This window comes from Bactrocera oleae, chromosome 2 (genome assembly GCF_042242935.1).
Source record: "Bactrocera oleae isolate idBacOlea1 chromosome 2, idBacOlea1, whole genome shotgun sequence".
Classification (NCBI taxonomy): Eukaryota; Metazoa; Arthropoda; class Insecta; order Diptera; family Tephritidae; genus Bactrocera; species Bactrocera oleae.
In genome coordinates this window covers 89051079-89069809 of record NC_091536.1, presented here as the reverse complement: position 1 = coordinate 89069809, position 18731 = coordinate 89051079, and the positions used below count along the sequence as shown (strand labels likewise).

The 18731-nt window shown below is 31.8% G+C and overlaps 3 protein-coding genes and 1 long non-coding RNA gene across 5 annotated transcripts in view; 3 read left to right on the top strand and 1 right to left on the bottom strand.

The window, feature by feature from the left end:
* LOC118681661 (cadherin-99C-like) overlaps nucleotides 1-18731 on the top strand; it is a 383201-nt gene that overhangs the window by 267268 nt on the left and 97202 nt on the right. The gene's annotated exons all lie outside the window — the stretch shown is intronic.
* Nucleotides 2003-2876, bottom strand: LOC138855769 (uncharacterized). The gene is made up of 3 exons (XR_011394843.1): nucleotides 2704-2876; nucleotides 2572-2636; nucleotides 2003-2499 (listed from the first exon to the last, which is right to left on the bottom strand). It is a non-coding gene; the product is annotated as an uncharacterized lncRNA (long non-coding RNA).
* LOC138855770 (uncharacterized) lies at nucleotides 3902-5034 on the top strand. The gene is made up of 3 exons (XM_070105717.1): nucleotides 3902-4389; nucleotides 4477-4541; nucleotides 4613-5034. The coding sequence occupies exons 1-3, from the start codon at nucleotides 4286-4288 to the stop codon at nucleotides 4816-4818; spliced, it is 375 nt and encodes a 124-aa protein (XP_069961818.1). The 5' UTR covers nucleotides 3902-4285; the 3' UTR covers nucleotides 4819-5034.
* Nucleotides 6139-18731, top strand: part of LOC106624824 (cadherin-99C-like) — a 388115-nt gene continuing 375522 nt past the window's right edge. The window contains exons 1-2 of one of the 2 annotated variants that reach the window (XM_070105969.1): nucleotides 6139-6739; nucleotides 12771-13076. The gene's annotated coding sequence lies outside the window, so the exon portion shown is untranslated. Of the gene's footprint in view, nucleotides 6740-12765; nucleotides 13077-18731 lie in introns of both variants that reach the window. The other variant, XM_070105968.1, reaches the window with a different exon arrangement.

Sequence of the window (18731 nt, the reverse complement as noted above, 5' to 3'; positions counted from 1 at the left end):
TTAGATTCTCACGGCAATTACTTGCAGTTACTTGGCTACACTGCGCCATTCACCGCATGCAACAACACTCCCTAATGCACTTTAGCCATGCGGCAATTCAAGCACTCATTCATTCATGCTCCCGTTCGCTCTGCGGTGTGTGTGTATTTCCCTGCTGACTTTTGAATTTTCTTATTTGTCACACCGCACAACAACAAACAATGTAGCTCACAGATCGGTGCGCGTTCGCCTTCAATTGTGTTGCACGTTGCTTCCAGGTAATGACATACGGAACGTTATTTTCGGTGTGTGCAACACGTGCAAACAACAATTACTACATGTCGTCACCGCCATTAGTTTTCCCCATAGTTTTTTCCCTCGGCTTCCTCTTCTTCTTCGTATTTTTGTTATTGTTTCGTTGACATTTGGGTTACCTGCCAGACAAGCTGTGCTGTCGTTTAACTGTTCCGGCCAGAGGTCACAAATTTATTTCAGTTCATGTGCGGCAAGTTATTTGTGTTGTTGTTGTACCTTTATGTTGTAATTTTCGTCCAAAATTCTTTCTTCTTGCCATGTGTGGCGTTTCAGCATTCCAAACATTTCTATTTATTAGCCATGCAAAGCATTTCCTTTGCGGCAAATTTCGTGTCTCTGTGCGTGTGTGTATTTTTACGCCTTAATGGCGTGTCGAAGATGCATTAAGAGGCATTTAGGCGTACAGACACCACACTCATGTGGACTTAGGCTAATAAAGCCTGGCAAACATATGTTTCTTAAGTGTAAATACGAGTGTTGATGTAGGTGTAGACAACATTTCTAAGAATTTCTAGAGCATGAGAGCTGTTAAACTTTTATTGAGAGTTCGTATTTTGAGCCCATAATTTAAGTTCATTGAATAATGTGAGGCACCTATTCGAATTTTTGAATATCAGAATGTGTTCTCACAAATAGACTTCCGGGCACTGTGTGGTAATGAATACAAATTTACATACTTATGTATAAGTTGAGGTTATTACTTTCTGAAAAAAGATGGCTGCACCGACCAAGTATAATAGTAAAGATACCCAAGGGTGTAAAATGCAACCTCCAACATTATTCTCCAACGCATTGACTTTCAGAGCTTGAGCGAGATTGAGAGCTCCATAAAGCGTTGAAAGTTAAGACATCTCAAAGGTTTGATACAGATATGCACTGCTACTATTAACCTTGCTTGAAACAGTACTGGAATATCCTTGGACAATCCCTTTGGTCAAAAAATCACAGTGTAGGTTGTGGCGTCTTCTTAATAAGCTCCTTTCTTGGTAATAAAATACAGCCCGAATTGTTAATTTTTATACACCGATATTTAAAAATGTCTTTCTTTCTGAATGTCTGTCTATCTATTTATACGCGATATAGTTCTTTAGTTATTAAAATTTTGATTTGAAATTTTGTTGTGGCCTTTTCTCCCCAGGAAGCTGCCCGATTGTCGGAACATCTAGCTGTCAAGCGAACTGAGCGATCGAAATTAAATTCTTATATAGGAAACTTTTTTGTTTGTGAAGGTATTATAGGTTTCTTGTTTAGATATACATATGGTATGCCGCTACTTATTGCAGTGACTGCATATAGCAAAAGTGTGAAGTACTTTCGAAGTAATCCGAAAGCTCAAAGTATATCGCAAATATTTCCTCACACGATGCTGCTGAGTCCACTTAGTGCAAATTACGACGAAGTTTAAAATACATCACGCATTTTATTAGCAACGTCTCTGGGTTAGGGTAAATACTGCGAATTACAGAGATCGGCATAAATACGACATAGATAAGAAAGAGTTCCATTTTTCAGTTAGGTTATTGTCGATTCACTGGGAATTGATAGATCATAAGCTATTTTGCAAGTGGTTTAAGAATACTTCTTTAATACATATCTCCAAGATTTTTTTTTAATATAAGGTAGACATTTTGATATTTAGCCCATGCCTAGTTTGTGTAAGAGACTTAATGAGGATAAAAAAATTACTACTATTTGTAAAGTTGCATGTACTTTTATTAACACGAATTATATTATATTTTTAACATATTTAAGTTTACTAACGGCTCAGAGCATATATCAGACTTAAGATTAAATTAATACTGAAGGTTAGTATCATTCATAATACAGCATAAGAGTCTTTAACACATTTTAGCATGCTATTTTTGGTAGATTCATTTGAGATATTATGTAATTCTTTACTAAATTTCAAGCATGAGTCCATTTGATCGTTGCTTTCATCTTTGTCTTTAGGGTTCCAGCATCCAACGTCATATTAATAGATATATTCTGAGTAAACTGGTTTCATACGCTTTGACATATTTATTATCGATGGCATTTTTTTGTGGCATAAGTCACTCACTACTTCACTACACTTATAACAACTACAAACCAGAGGCGGCAAGCAATTGCTGCTGGTACCAAGCTCCTGGCATGTCTCACCTATATTCCTGTAACAAACCATGCGAGATTCGCAATTTGTGCGGTTCATATTTAAGTCGAAGGCGCCTACGGAGGGGTTAGAAATTTAAAATTATATATTTGGTTTGGGAAGATATAAGATATAAATTGTGAACTTGCCATGCCCACACTCTCTGGGATCCACTGAATTGCCGGAGTCACACTCATTGCGTGCAAGAAGTGGCCTTCGATTTAGAAATTAAGTTAAATTAGTAAAATAATTGCAAAAATAAATTAAATATTTATACTCACATTCCTTCGGTGGTTCGATGCAAGAAAACCAGCATGAATACCAGTAGCCAACTCTGCTTTACTATCCAGTACATATGTGAGAGCACGTGGATACTTGGATACATTATAGGTTCTTAAAATTGTATTCCAAGACTTTTTCGTTAAAATAACAGCACTTGATGCTGCTGCTTCAAAGCTGGTGAAGCGTTTAATGATTTTCCTTTGAGTTTGAATATCCTTTTATATGCAGCTCTCTGGCTTTATGGTTAACATTTAATCAATTCAAATTTATGAGAGCTAAAAATACTTAATTAATTATTAATACAAAGATACTTTGGCGTTTAATCGTCATTGGTCAACTTCGCTTGTCTCTTATAGCAAGGATGAGAATAATTACTTTAAGATTATAATTTGAATATGTCTTATTGAATTCTGATTATAATAATTTCGTCACTAATAACAAATCTGAAGCAAAAACATGCGACTGATGTACTGAGAGGTCTGTGGGGGTATTTGAGATGTCCTAATTACGAATTTGAGTTCAAAACTTTTCCATAACGCACAGCAATTTTTGTCAGTTTAGTAAATGGTGGTGGTTTGACCCCTACACCTCTTAACTACAATACAAAAAATCACACGTGTTAGGAAATGTTTACTATCATTGTCGGTTCAAGCAACACAAAACTAGCAAGAAACAGTTGTTTCATCACAATAGCAAAATTACTGTAAGCTAGTGTAACATTTCTTTAGCATGGGTATTGATATTTGTATTGGTGTTGGCATTGGTAATGGTAATCTTATCGGGATTGAAATTGATATTTGTATTGGTAATGTTGTTGGTATTGATACATGAAATCATATTGACATTGGAAATATTGTTGATGTTGGTATTGGCACTGGTATTGGTATTGATATTTGCATTTGTATTGGTGTTTGTATTAGAATTAGTGTTGCTTTTGGTTTTGGTATTGTTATTTGTATTGGTATTGGTTTTGGTAGTAGTATTGGTACTTGTATTTGTATTGGCATTTTATTATTTCATTTGATTACACTAAGAAAAGTTAACGAGATAAATTTGACGGTTGGTCCGTCATCAGATATACTTACATATTTATAAAGCATGATACACTAGTTCTAGTTTAAATTGTGAGATAACAATGCTCACTTCCAATTAACGGTCGTGTTTTAAACCACATAAATAATATTTTGCTAGAAATTCTCCATCACTAGTAACTTAAAGGCTTTAATATAGTCACCCCATTGACCTACAGCAGTGTTCTGCCAATTGCTTACTTACGCACATATCCGCGCCACTTCATTGAACAATAAGTAGCGGTCAAGGGTAAAATGATGACAATCAAATTATGACCGACAGAAACACTAAAGCAAATTGAATTATTCAAAAGTCACGAGCAGCATTTTGAATAATTAATTAGAAAATTGCATAAATTATTAAAAAAGGATGTGAGTGAAAACCACTTGAGAAAGCTATAAAAGGATGGAGCAAACATCATCGACAGCATTAATAGCTAAGCTCTTAACAGAAAGCGCAGGGTCTCTCAAACGAAAATTTCAAAGTTTTGTTTAGAAAAAACTATTAAAAATGGCTTCTTATCGAAGTGCACGCACACACATCGGTTGGTTCGCCAAGCTGAGCTTGACATTGATAATTGCCTTAGTTTTGCGACAAAATGGAATTCAAGGGCAGTGAGTATATAGTATTGTACAAGTATTAGTATAATATTTTCTTTTACACAAATAATAATTAATTTTAATAAATTTTTACTTCCAAAGGAAATCATTCGGTCCCTTCATTAATTGTGGCCCAAACAGTGTGTATCCTGAAAGTTGCAAATATGGTAAGTTAGCTTCTGTCCATTATAAAGAGATTTTAAAAATGAAATGTTTTAATTGATTTCGCATTTCATAGGCAGTTTCAGTATAAACTTTAACCCCGAATTCTGCCTTCCACGCACACTATGTCGCAAGGGTGTGGGTGAGGTCTGCCGCGAATATGGCGGAAGCAGCGATTGTAAACCGGGTTTGAACTGCAACTGTTATCGTCGCTGTAGTGAACATCCCGATACCTGCTCATATTTTGGTAACGGTATATTGGATTTGAATACTAAAAATTAGATAAGGGAAAAAATAGGTTTTAGACAATTTTCTACGCATAACGGTTTAGACGGCTCAGCAGCATTAGTATGTATACAGTTTTTATATAGAAAAATCATATTAATAATTTTTCATAACTGTAGACTATAATATAATATTAAATTAGTAAGTTCACCATGCTACTGGATGGGAATTTAAAAATATTTATAAAAATATTTTAAAATTAATTAGATAAAATAAAATCGTAATAATGATCCATACTTAAATATATGAGCAAATATTCAAAATCACTTGCTTGTGTTTTTATTTGTTTTATGTAACATAAAAATCTATTAAAGCTTTTTAAATACTTTTCTGTTACTAGAACACATTTTTGTAGTTTTTTTGTTTGATACTTTCTTCTAGAGAAACCTTTCAACTACTTATCGATCTCTTGAATAATTATACTATTTTATTTAGAATTTAACTTGTTCGAAAAAATGTCTCATCTTTGAAAAATAACATGGGTTCTTAAGATTGGAAATAAAAAATTCCGATCTCCATAATTATTTACCGGATCAACTTCAAAGTTACCGAGAATGTTTTCAAACATATGTACATTCGTTATATATACAAACAAAGAAAATATATTTTTTTGAAATAAAATATGGATATATCCCCTTAATTGACTTAATGCCAACAATTATAACAGCGAACTGTTACCAACAGCAGCATTCAATTCCATAAACAGAGAATGTTGAAAAATAACATTTGTCCAGAGAATGTTAAGGAATAACACCGATTTAACATTGACTGCTTTAACATTCTCTGTCTTAACCAGAGCAGAGAATGTTACCATTTAATGTTAACAAGCTGTATTCGGAAAATATTAAAATATGTTCTGCTGTTGCTGCAACCTGTGAGCATTTAACATAACAGCAAAGTGTTAACTGACAGGTAACAGTTCCAACTTGTACACTCGCATCAATGATTTCCATTTTCCTCATTAATTTACAGCATGAACACCGGCTGTGCACCTGTTGATCCAAAACGAATCAAACAGTCGGCCAGTCAACACTCGAACAAGTTGGCCAACTAGCCAACCAGCCAACTAGCAAGCAAACCGACGAACACCAAACCCAATAAACATCGCAGCAAACATCGCAACAAGCAATCCAACATCTCATTCTCTCTTCACCTGGGTACAGCGCTGCATCAAACATTCACAAAACCAGTTCCACATCTATGCAAGTTGCCATTATTCCAATGCCATTGCATTCCGCAGGCTTTTCAGGTGTTCCAGGTGTGCCAGTTCGGTCTGCACTTGTCTCTCGGTGTCGACGCGATTCAGTGTTGAACGAACTTTTGCTGCGTCCAGTCAACGTGAATCGCGAGTGTTACTTTTCGTCCATCCGCCGTGTATTAAACTAAAAACAAATACAAACACACAAAGTAAAGTCAACATTTGTTGCCGTTGTCGTGTTTATCCGGAGCCTACGTTACTTGCTTAGGCTTAGTGTTGTTTGTGTGTTTGCTTGCCTGCCTGTTCGCTTGGGACAGGTCTACAGCAGTGAAGTGGAAACAAGTTTTACGTCCCAACTTCAACGCGTCCGCCTAGTTGGTAGGCGTTTGTGCGCCATCGCTCCCCTCTTTCCGAGCCCATCATCGGTCCACACGGCACGTCACCCAAACTAAAGACGTTTTTGTCGTTTTTGTGTTTGTTGTTCGCGCTCTGCGCTCTGCGCTCGATGTGTGTAATTCACTCGTTCATAGTTCTCTCCCTCGCTGCTCCAAATTCGCCTGTGCATTCGCGTTCGTACATTTAATTTGCATCGTTTGTGTTGTTGCATTTGTTGTTGCCGTTACTGCTGCTGCTAACTTGCAGTCTTAGCCTTTTCGGTAGAGCTACTGTTGCTGTTGTTGTTGCTGCTGTTACTGCTGAGTATTGTGTTTTGTGCAACAGGTGAATTCAATTGAAAGGAAATAAGTCGTATTGTTTTAGTTGTTTTTGGTTTAGGTTGGCGGGCCGTAAAATATGTTTATTCTTAAGTAAATTAATGTGTGCTGTGCTTGTGTGGGTGTGCGTGTTTTATTGTTGCGAAAAGTGATGGGATTAAAGCACTTGGTAATCTGAGAAGTAGTTTGAAATAATTGTCCACTTGCTCGTGACAAATTTCTTTTGCGAACAAAAGTGAAAAGGGTTAAAAATAATTGTGCGCGACAACAAAAAGTGATGACAAGAACAAAATATAACATAAAAAAACAAAAATAGAAAACATATAATATGAATATGAAAAAAGTGTCATTTGCTGCGAAAGTTTCGCACACACCATGCTGAGGTTTTTCAAGTTTGAGGATTGTCGAAACAAAATGCATATATGAAGAATAAAACGGAAAACGACAGCAAGAATGAAAATTGGTTTTAAACAATAAGCATAAATTAAGAATAAAAAAGTGATTTTAAAATATTGAAATTCATGGAAAAAATTAAAATTAATTTTTTTTTACTTTATTTCTAAAGAAATCACCGCAAAATTTATTCTATGAAAAACAAATCTAAATAAATTTAAGTGCTAACTTATCTTAATGAATATTCTACTCATTCACCTTCATTTGTTAACTGTTTATTGTTATTGTTTAAAACGTGTGTTTACTATCGCAAGAATGCATTACCGTTAGAAATACGCAAATTTAACGCAAAAAGAAAAACAGCAATACTCCAAATTGAGCATTATTTAGAAAATTTTGTTTTTCAAATGTGTAAAAATATATGCCTTTCAAAAAAGCGATAAATAACAAAAAGCTTTCTTAATATAAAAAAATGTAGTTACAAAAATATTACAATCATTACAGAAACAATTATTACTATTATTATTAGACACGTTAAAACCACACTACCTGCATGTGCAATTATTAGGAATGATTCTTAAAATGATACTGAATGAGAGGGTTTCAAAATATATATAATTAAAAAAGTGCATTAATGGTTGAAGTAAATTGAAAACCACTAGTTTAATGTGAAAGTAAAAAAAAATTTTTTTTTTAATATTAAAAAACCTGACATTTACAAAATTTTAAATTTGCAGAATTTAAAGTTCACAAAAACTAAAATAATATTTTATTAAATACTAAAAATAAATTTTAACTTTAAACATTTAACATTAAAATTTTTTTCTTTTTCTTTGAGCGAAAAGTAAATCGAAAAAATATTAATGATTTGATTAAAATTCACGAAAGTTAGTGTTTGAAAAAATTTTGGTGGTTCTGAAAGAGATGTTTAAAATTCTTTCAATGAAGCTTTCAAAATATATTCCTTAACTACGTGTAATATATTTAAATTATAATTAATAAAACAACTAAAAAACCGTATTAAAATTTAAAAAACATTAATTATCGGAATGTAATCTGTGCACAACTGTTAAATGTATATAACTGTATTTTTACATATGCATTCCAGTTTAAAATCAAAAATAAAATATAATCGTCTTAAAAACTTAAGTGTTTGTTTTTCTACTCCTAAAGTAAGTTTTAAATATAAATCATTAAATAGACAATGGTATATTTTGATAGAAATTTCAATTAAATTTTCTTACAAATTAAAAAAATTTGAGTTTTTGGAGCCGAAAATTTATTTTTTATAAGAACTTAGATAATAAAATGAGCTATTGGATGAAAATGAATGTATATAAATCTTGAATGTTTTTGAAATTTTTTTTTTTTTGACGAAAGCGTGCCTTTGCGGTATCGAGCATTTTAATTATTTTAAATATGCTTCTTAGATTCAAAAAAATTAAAAATTAAACACTTACTATAATCCTACATTTAAGATTATCTAAATCTACTAACACAACTGATTTCATCATATATCATTAATTACAGAAATATTTCTCAATATATAAAAAAGTAAATGCTAAACTAAAACCTTAATTTCTTTCTTGGATCGATAAATCGAGTTACTGTGTTCTTAGTTCAAGTAGACCATAAAAAAAAATCGCAAGTAAAATAAAAAATTGTATTCAAAGATTAGTTTCTGTTTCGTTTGATTTTTTCAAAAATTCTAAACATTCTAATTGTTCTTTTTACTACAATTTTATTAAACTTATTTATTCATTCAAATAAGATTTAAGGAGCTCTACAATAATATCCCAATTATAAAGCAAATATTAATATTTCAAGCAATAAAATAGATTTTAAATAAAAATATGATTTTTCAAAACACTGTTGGGAGTAAGAACTGAAGGCTGAGAAATAAATCCATTTTGACTTATACAAGCTCTATATATACGACCCTTAGCAGTTTATTAAGTTCTAATTGCAAAAAAACGGTTTGAACTTCTTAAATTGTTGGTAAATATTTTACCAAAACTTACTTCCAAAAAAGGTATACGTAGTATATCAAATATACCCCTTAAGCAAAAGCCAAAAATATTTATTTTAATTTTATTTGTTTTTACTTGTAACATTTTAACGATAATAAACAGTTATTTGAATTGCTAATTGACAATATTTATTTTGCTTTTAAGTGTACTTTCCTTATGCTGATGCTACGCTCTGCAATGACCCACTTTACTAAACCACTTTACTAAACTGCAAGAAAGACAACAACAAAAAACAAATCACTGCACAAATTCCTTTCTCTCAACGCGATAAACCAAATAAATCGCGCATTTATCAATAGAATCCGAAAACAAAATCGTTGCACTACACTAAAGAAGTGACTACTACTAGAGTCATAGTGCTTCAAGGCCTAACAAGAGTACAATAAATAACTAAAATCATACAGAATAGCAAATACAAGCTATAATAGTAAACAAGCAAAAAAGAATAGCAAGAAACAAAAAAAAAACTGCAACACGTCTACGCAACGCCAAAGCTACACGCATACGTCAGACAATTTGCACGAGCCAACAGCCAACTAAACGCTGTACGCTAATGACATTTACAGCATGGCGGTCGAGACACTGCCATGGCCACCGGTCGCTGCTTGTCGTCGTTCCGTTTACTTTCCAACTGGATATGCGCTTGTGTGGCAGGCAACGCATCATGTTTGCTATTGAAAGTGTGCGTGCGCGCTTTCTAACGGTACATGCGTGCATTTGCCATTGTGGCAATGCGAAAACAAACCGGAGAAAAGAAAAAAGCCAACCGAAAGAACACAAAAAACAAAACCATTTTTGAACAAATTGGCGTTGAGTCTGCATTGTAGCTGCTTCTTCTTCTTATCTTATCTCCACCGACCAACTTTAGAAAATTCAATCAAGTCTTTATTTTTATAAATTTGCAGTTGTTGCTGTGATTGTTGATCGTGCCACAACCATTGCTGCATGCACTTTATTATTATCTATTTTCATTGTTTTTCTCTCAACCGCCATTTTTCCTGCGCTGCCGGTTGCTACAACTGTTTACCTGTCGTTGCCATTTGGCGGCACAACAGTTGACCTCATTTCCTTCGGCTGCCACTTGGCTGTTGGCGCGTCGCCGCTGCTGGTGCTGCTTTTGTGCCGTTAACCAGCCAGGCACCCAGCCAGCTCCATGCGGCAACAAAAAGCATGGCAAGCAAACTGTGCTGTGCAGCTGTGGTTGCACAGATGCCCTGGCGTTGCAAGCGGATTTCGTTGCCACAGGCCGTCATACACATACAAACATATTTACAAACCGCATAAATAATGTAAACCCGCAGCGTCGCAACGCCACTGCGAGTTCTCTTTGTGGCCGCGTTCTCTCCACCACCCGGCATTTGACACCGTTGCGCCGCTGTCACGTTGTTGCAGAAGTTACCAGACAACTTTTACTGAACTGCAGCCAATTTTTACTGGAATTGTAGTTTTATTATTTTCTTTGTTTCTTTTTTGGTTGTTAGTTTTATTGCCTTTTGCTGTATTTCTAATACTCGAGAAAAGCGCTCACAACAACTTCGTGGAATTTCGTTTCACTGTTGCAAATTATTTTGTTATTTTTTTTACTCTCACAGCATATTTTGATTAGGCCACACCACGTGGGTGTCTGTCTGCCATAAATTAATGAAATTCAAATTTTTGTTGCACATGGATATTGATTTTCATGGAAATGTGTATTTTCATCTTCACTCTTATTTAAAGAAAAGTGAAATTTGTTGTTGAGAAAATACATTTTCCACTTTCAGTAATTCTTCGTGCCTAAGCAACAACAAATTTTCGTCAGATCTTGTGGCTGTTATTGTATTATGTAACACAACTGTGCAAATAGCCATACCCATTTTCGCACACTATGCTCATCTTCGTAGCAAGTCTTGCTTTTCAAATTGTGGCTATTAAAAGTTTTTCAAAAACTATTTTTTTTTATTTTTCTACCAAAAATCTCTCTGTTTAGATAGCACTTCTATTTATCTTTGTTGGGTTTGCATTTTTTTATAAATTTTAAAGGAGTGATTCGAAAAAGAAATTTTATCAGATACAGTTCCGTGAAAATCTTTTGCAACTTCGTTTAATGGAAATATATTGTAGTATTTATGTTATAATTCTATTAAAAAATAACTCAGGAAAAATAATTTTTACTATCTATTTAATTTTTAATTCAGATTTTTATTAATTTTTGTGTTTTCAAAAAAAAAATAAAACGCTAACTTCGGCTGCACCGAAGCTATAATAACCTACAAAGGTGCATTTCTTAAAGCATAACGGGTATAAAAGAATCTGCACCTTGATATACCTTATACCTTGATATAGCTATATGCTACAGTGGACTGATCTGAACAATTTTGTCGGCTATTATACCGTTGTCTTAGACAATAACCAAAGAGAAATTTGTTGGAGTTATCTCGTCAAATATAAAAATTTGTCCGTGCAAGTACTTGATTCCGATCGTGGAGTTTGTATGACAGCTATATATGCTTTAGTGGTCCGATATCAGCGGTTCCAACAAATGAGCATTTATTGGAGAAAAAAGGATGTATGCAGATTTGTATCTTAAAAACTCAGAAAAATGAGCTATGCTATTGATGTTTTTAAATTTTTTGGTGTCTGATAAAACAAACAATGTCCAAATTTTGTTAATTTAATCTAAAGATCCAAAAAGTTTTTCGAAGCTGCTTACTTATCACTTAAAAACAACAAAAATTATTAAAATAAATATTTTATATAATTAAAATATAACTAGTACAATTGTCAGTATATGATAAATATATCTTCATTAAAATACATATAGTTATAACACAAAATATTCATTAACACTATAAAAACATCAAAAGTTCTCAATTGTAACAGCTGTCGTGGTAAATTGTCATCAATTTCATACTTGCATAGAAAAAACAATATAGAAATTACGCTCCGAACATTGGTGTTCTTATTGTCACCATTAATAATCCGTGGCCCTACAGTCAAAAACACACAAATTACAATCACAAACAACAAAAGATGAACTGAGACAAATAATATCTCAAAGTTCCATTATGAAGCCTTTCCTGCTATGACAACTGAAATTCCTGTGCCCTTTTCATCATGCAACAGACGCCAAACAATTTAATGCACTCTGTTATTTTATTACGTAACTTATACATATATCTGTATGTGTAACATTTATGTGTATGTGCATACCCAAAAATACATTTACAATTAATGTCTATATAAAAGACCTGCTGTGTGTGACAAACGTATTACCAAAGAATTAACATTTGTATTTATATACAAGTACATATGTATATGTATATATTGTATGTTAGTATGTAATGTCGAATAAATGTGAATCAAAGGAAAAATTATAAACAAGAGATTGTGAAGAATGTAAATGGTTTTAGTTGAGAATTCTAATGGGAATATAGCTTCAGATATGAATCCAAATGCAACAGTGTGTTTATACAAGCAAAATATGTATGTGCGTGTATATGCGTAGACATTTAGACCATTTTCTTGCCAATGAACTTTTATTTATTTTCTATTAACTCAGCAACTATGTATGTTGTTGTGTCAATTTAATTTATGCTCGTTATTTACAAATATTTTATATTTCTTTCAGTGCAGCCGCTTGTCTTCTACATAAATTGCTATAAAATACATGTTCTTGTATGCGTTAAAATACATAAATATATGAAGTGTTCGTTTGTGAAGCTTAATCAAAGTAAATATTCAATTTCGTAATATAATTAACAACTTTCGCGAATGTCTCTTTTATAAATATACCTATATACAAATGTGGATGCAACAAAGTAAATAACTAATAATAATGAAGTGTGCTTAAAAATTTAAACAAACTCACTACAACAACACATGCATCTTGAATTAAATGGAATAAGTCTGCTACAACTACAATTATATATTTCTTGACTGGTGAGTAGATATTAAAAGTCAATATTGGTAAAAAATTAGAATATATGAATATGTTTGTATGTGTGTACCACATTGACCCTAGAAATAAATTTGCAAAAATTATATACAAGTATGTATATATGTGTAACCAAAAACCAGTGTACGATAATTTGTTTAAATTCTCGATGCTTTTATGGCTTTAAGCATTTTCTGTTCTTAGTAAATAGTGAGCACAAAATATACTCGTTTTGCTACTATATTGCGTAAGTATGATCCATACTAGTGCATGACGTTATAAAATGCATAAGAATAAAAATGAGATTTTATTATTTATTTTCCAACACAAACGTTACTCATAAAGTTACAGCTTCAGAGTGAGACCTGTTTTAAAAAAAAAAAAATTTGTTCAATTTTATTTTAAAATTTAATTATATTAAAGAACTAAATAATTTTTATGATAATCCCGAAATTTCGGGATTTGACAGTTTCAGAAATTTTTCGGCATCGAACTTAAATGGTATTTTTACAATGTTTAATTAATTTTAATTTTCTGGAGTTTAAAAAATTTAAGAATCCCATTTATCCGATTCCGGTATTATCAGAATTTCGGGATTTTATAGGGAGAGATTCGGGATGGTGCATGTCATAATAATAAGTTTTAACGCTTTTAATTATATTGCATTAAAATACTTTTAATAATTCAGACGCTCAATTCGAGTCAAGTATGAGCATTCCGTAATTTCGGTATTAAAAAATGACAGCTTCGGTAAACCAAAAATTTTTGTGCCAACATATGAATTATACTCGTAGTTTTATCTACTATAATGTTTGGATGATTAGCGTTATTGTATAAAGTATGAAGCCTTTATTTCAAAGTTTAATTATGGAGCTATAGAGCGTGACAAAACTTTCAACACCCCAAGAATAATTTAAGTTATATACATAACTCCCACTTAACATAGATGCGGGAAGAGTAGAATAAACTACAATATACTGTTGCTGTCTTTATAAGAATTTTATCACAAAATTTAGAATTTGAACCATTGGATTTATTGTTTTCTTTTTCTTTATTCATATATTTACAAATTTCTCTCAACTTGAACGTTTTTAATTAGCTTTAACTTCCATTTACTTACTGAAATGTAAATGTAATGCAATTAATGAAATCTTTAAATATAGCTTAAAGACATCATTATTTTTATAATAGCTATTAATTTGTTTTCTTTAACTGAAAAACTAATAGTATATATATATAGTTAATTAGGCGCCCTCCGCTGCGCTCCGGGGCGCTCGCTTCGCTCGCTCGCCTTCGTCCGCCCCCCGGCAAAACATCTCGCTCTTACCTTTAGTCTCGCTGAGACTTAACATGCGAAAAAAATAAAGAAAACAATATAGTCAACACTTTTAATTTTTAATCAGTATATTTTTTTTGGATTTTGATTGTATAACTTCCTCAAACACAATGTTTCGAACAATCCTTTCGACGTGCTACACGTTCTAATTTTTCTTCTTCCGTCAAATCTTTCAACAGTTTACGACCCATGTTAACCGTCAGAGATAAATAGACCAACTGATAAAAAGACACACAAATTCTGATTATATCATGCAATTTTTAATTTCCAGACAAAAGACTGCAACTTCAATTTCAGCGAAAAAAGTTTGGACACACAAACGAACATGCATAATTTTTGCTTATCTCTTATGTTAGTTGATTCTCGACAGCAGCAGAAAACTTATATATATAATAGAGAGATAAGGGAATCCTAAATGTAGGCAACAAAGGATGTCAATATTAATAGTCCAGCGAAGTCGCGCACCAAATTCTTAAACTTTTATAATATTTTAATTTATTGAATTTAATAGCCGAAAATTTTGGAAAATAGTGTCAAGACTTGACCTTTAGAGAAGCGTGTGGGAATCAATAACTATAAAAAGCAATAATTTTATGTTGTTTATAATACCGCTCAGTTGATGACTAATTCATTAATTCCAAAATTCGCAGAGAAAATCGAAATTAATTAACTGCATATAATAAAACAAGAAAATAATTATGAAAAAATAGAAGAAGCAAGCAAATAGCTGGAAAAATAATATTATATCATAAAATGTCTCAAAAACAGCGCGCGCATCACGTCACAACTGCGCCGCTGTGTTTAACGCTTATTTCCTCCATACAATCAAGGCGATAGTCAGAGGGTGTTTATAACGCTTGCCAAAAGTGCTCATCCAAATAGCGTCATTTGCAAATTTTGCAAATTAAAATATCTTTAAGTAGCCAGACTAAAAAAATAGATATCACAAAATTGGAAATTAAAATTTTTTTTTTTGATATTAATGTTAATGATGACTTATATTGGCCTTCAAAATTTCGTGTATGCAATATTTTATCAAGCAACAAATTTATTTAAATTGAGAAAATTTGACAAAATCCAAATTAGTTATTGTTGTTGACCAACATTAGCGGGCGTTCAAATTATATTCACTAACTTGTTTTCTGCGCCACAAACAAGCTAGTTCACAAGCGGCTGCTGAGCCAAGTGCTTACGATCGCAAGCTGTGCGAAGATGAGCAATGGTGACTGGTTTGAGTATTTTTTGTATTCTTTTCATACCTGTGTTATTTTTATTTTTTTGTTTTTGTTGTATTTTTTGTTATATATTTTATTCGAAATCAATTTAAATTTGTCCAATGGCGCCTTTTCAATCGTTAAATGCTTTAATAGACTCTATTAAGCGTTAAACTGTGCCACTTGGCTATGGTTTCGCCCACAAGATATTACTCAGATATATGTTTATGTATCAATAAAGGCCTCTTTGAGCTTTAAACCAGTTTTAAGTACAATGAGGACTATTTTCAAGGCACTAATCTTTCTATTTAGAAGTGTTCAGTGTTGAAGTTGGTGGACTCGGTTGGTTAACATAGCTTGGCTGAATTTTAAGCACAGCTGTTTTTAAGAAGGAGAGTACCAACTTCGTAAGTAATTTTTAAGACAAATCAAGAATTTAGAATAAAAAATTAAAGATATAATTCTCAAAAATTCACTACGATTTTGTTTCAAACTTTGATAGCTCATTTGTAGCTTTGGCTTCGCCGCTAACCAATTGTAAGTTATAATAAAAAACAATTACAAACTCACTCGGTGGCGTCGGCGGCGGTAAAGATAACTGATATAAGATACATAAATTATATAATTGCATAAAACCCTTCAAAAGTGAAATTAAAATTTTTTGGTTGTTTATTTTTTTTTTTTGCCTTTCTGTTGTGTTTTTTCTCCTTTGCTATTTCACTAACTTTCAGCTGCCGAAGATTTCTGGTTTTCACGTTCAGTGCAGTCTTACTGTGTCTGGTGGTTGGTGTGACGGTCAGTCAGTCATTATGAGGAATAACCGGTCACCCAAAATTCATTGCTTACCATTACTGGTGATCTTTTTCATAATTACGCATGAATACATAGTGTATGTGTTACTGTGTGTGTTTACTTGAATGAAAACTTGTTGCCTTTGTCAAAAGTTTATATTTATTATTTTGGTTTTTTACCACACATCAAGAGCTTTCAGTTGCTTGATTTTGTTACTTTCAATTCATTTTATATTTACAATTTTTTTATTAATGTTTGCAAAATAATTTTTTAACCAGACTTCTTAAAAAAATGGTTATCTCTACTGCTTATCTTAAAAATTGTGTTTGGGTAAGGACTGACTGTATTTGTATAGAAAGCTATATGTTACCTAAAAAATGAAAAAATAAATAGTTAAGTATATAAAACGGCGAAATCTGGTTAACTGTGAAGGTTAAAAAATAAGAACAAATACTGGTAGATAGACAAAAATATAAAAATTTAAAACCTTGATAGAAAATGTAAAAATTAAAAAGAGAAATCTGGAAATTGAAATAAAAAAATTTTCTATTGTATAAATTAATAAATAATGCAAAAAAAAACTCTAATGGTATAAAGGAGTACAAACTAAATATTTTTTAAACACATTAAACTCTGGTTTACCTAGCTTAGTCGATAGTAAGCAACACAAGCTGAAAGGATTTCTTAATTATATACATATGTTAAATTATACGAAAAATTATGGAAAAATATTTTCTCACATTTTTTACGTAAATCCGTTTCTTGTGAACTCATGCGAATCACTTCGCCGAAACTTTTTCAAATTAACATCTCTATTCTTCAACCTAAACAGCGCAAGTTCGTGTCATGAGTCTTTCATGTTATCCCAATATTCGCGTGACTCATTTCAATAGCGTATTGCATAAAATACGCCCGTTCCCAGGGAGTAGAATATATATATTTATAAATTATATTAATTTTATCTTGAGTGATTAGCAAAAATTGCCTTTGCATTAATTTATGACCGAACAGCTGGCGTTTTGCTGCTTTCGGCAGCTGCCGGCGTGCAATGTTCTCCGCTTCGTCAGTCGGTAAACAGCTTATACACAGTTAATAGAAACAAATTATAAACAATTAAAAAGCTGAATGTTTGAGTACGCTGTTCATATTTCGCAGAACTTCTCAAAATTTAAATATTGTAATTAAGCTAGCAAGGAGCGCGCCAATCAATATTTTACAGTTATTTATTAAAATCTTAGAACCACATTCAAGGTTAACGAAAGAAAAAAGTTTAATAAAGTGTATAACAGATTAACTAAGTTATTCTAAGTACGCCTAGTAGTGTATTATGTGTTGAAATATCGAAAATTAAGGACAAAAAGGTTTTATAGAAAATTTCTTACAATAAAGCAGAAATTTCTTATAAGAAACACAGATACTGAAAGCTTCTAAAAACTATTCTAAAAAAACTTTCGTTTCCTTTTTTTCTTTTAGAAGCCAAAATTGTGTTATAAAATTTATTTAAAAATTTTGTTTTATTTATATTTTTAAAAAATTGGGAACTTCGCGTAAAAACTTATTAAAAATGTTTATGTATCCAAGTTTGTTTTATTGTACCCATATTGTACAAAAATGTATTAAAAAATTTTTCCATAATATGGCAACTCTGTTAAAAAATCTTAAATTAATAGTTATATTATATATAAATAAAGATTTGCTCAAATGTACTGAAATTGTAATATTGAATTTATTTGAAAATATTAAATAGATGGCAACTCTGTCCACAAACCATGTAAAAATTTAAATTTGCAGAAGAGTTTGCTCATATTTACTGATATTGTAATATAAAGTTTTTTTAAAAAACTTACTTGAATTAAAATTTCAAATTGTGGCAATCCTAATTAAATGCTTAGATACGTGTTATAATTTGTTCAAATAACATTAATAATTACTAATATTGTTATTTTAAAATTTTTGAAATAAAAACGTGTTTCTACATATGTTTCTAAGTGATAGCAACACTAGTTGAGGAAATATTTTATTAACATTTTCGAATTCTTTTGGCACTCATATTATATTATTTTGTTTATTATATCAGTTTTATTGAATTGATATTTCGAATAAATGGTAATCCTATTGAAAAAATATTTTGAGCTTTTAGCGTGCTCAAAAAACTACATAAATAAATTTTATAATTGAGCAACAACAGCAAAATATCTCGAAAGTAAAGCCAGCTACCTAACTTTACATTCTGAAGCAGCAATTTTTTCCAACTTCTATTCTAATTAGTTTGCTTCCCATTAACGGCGGGAATAGTAATAAATACTAGGGCACAAAGA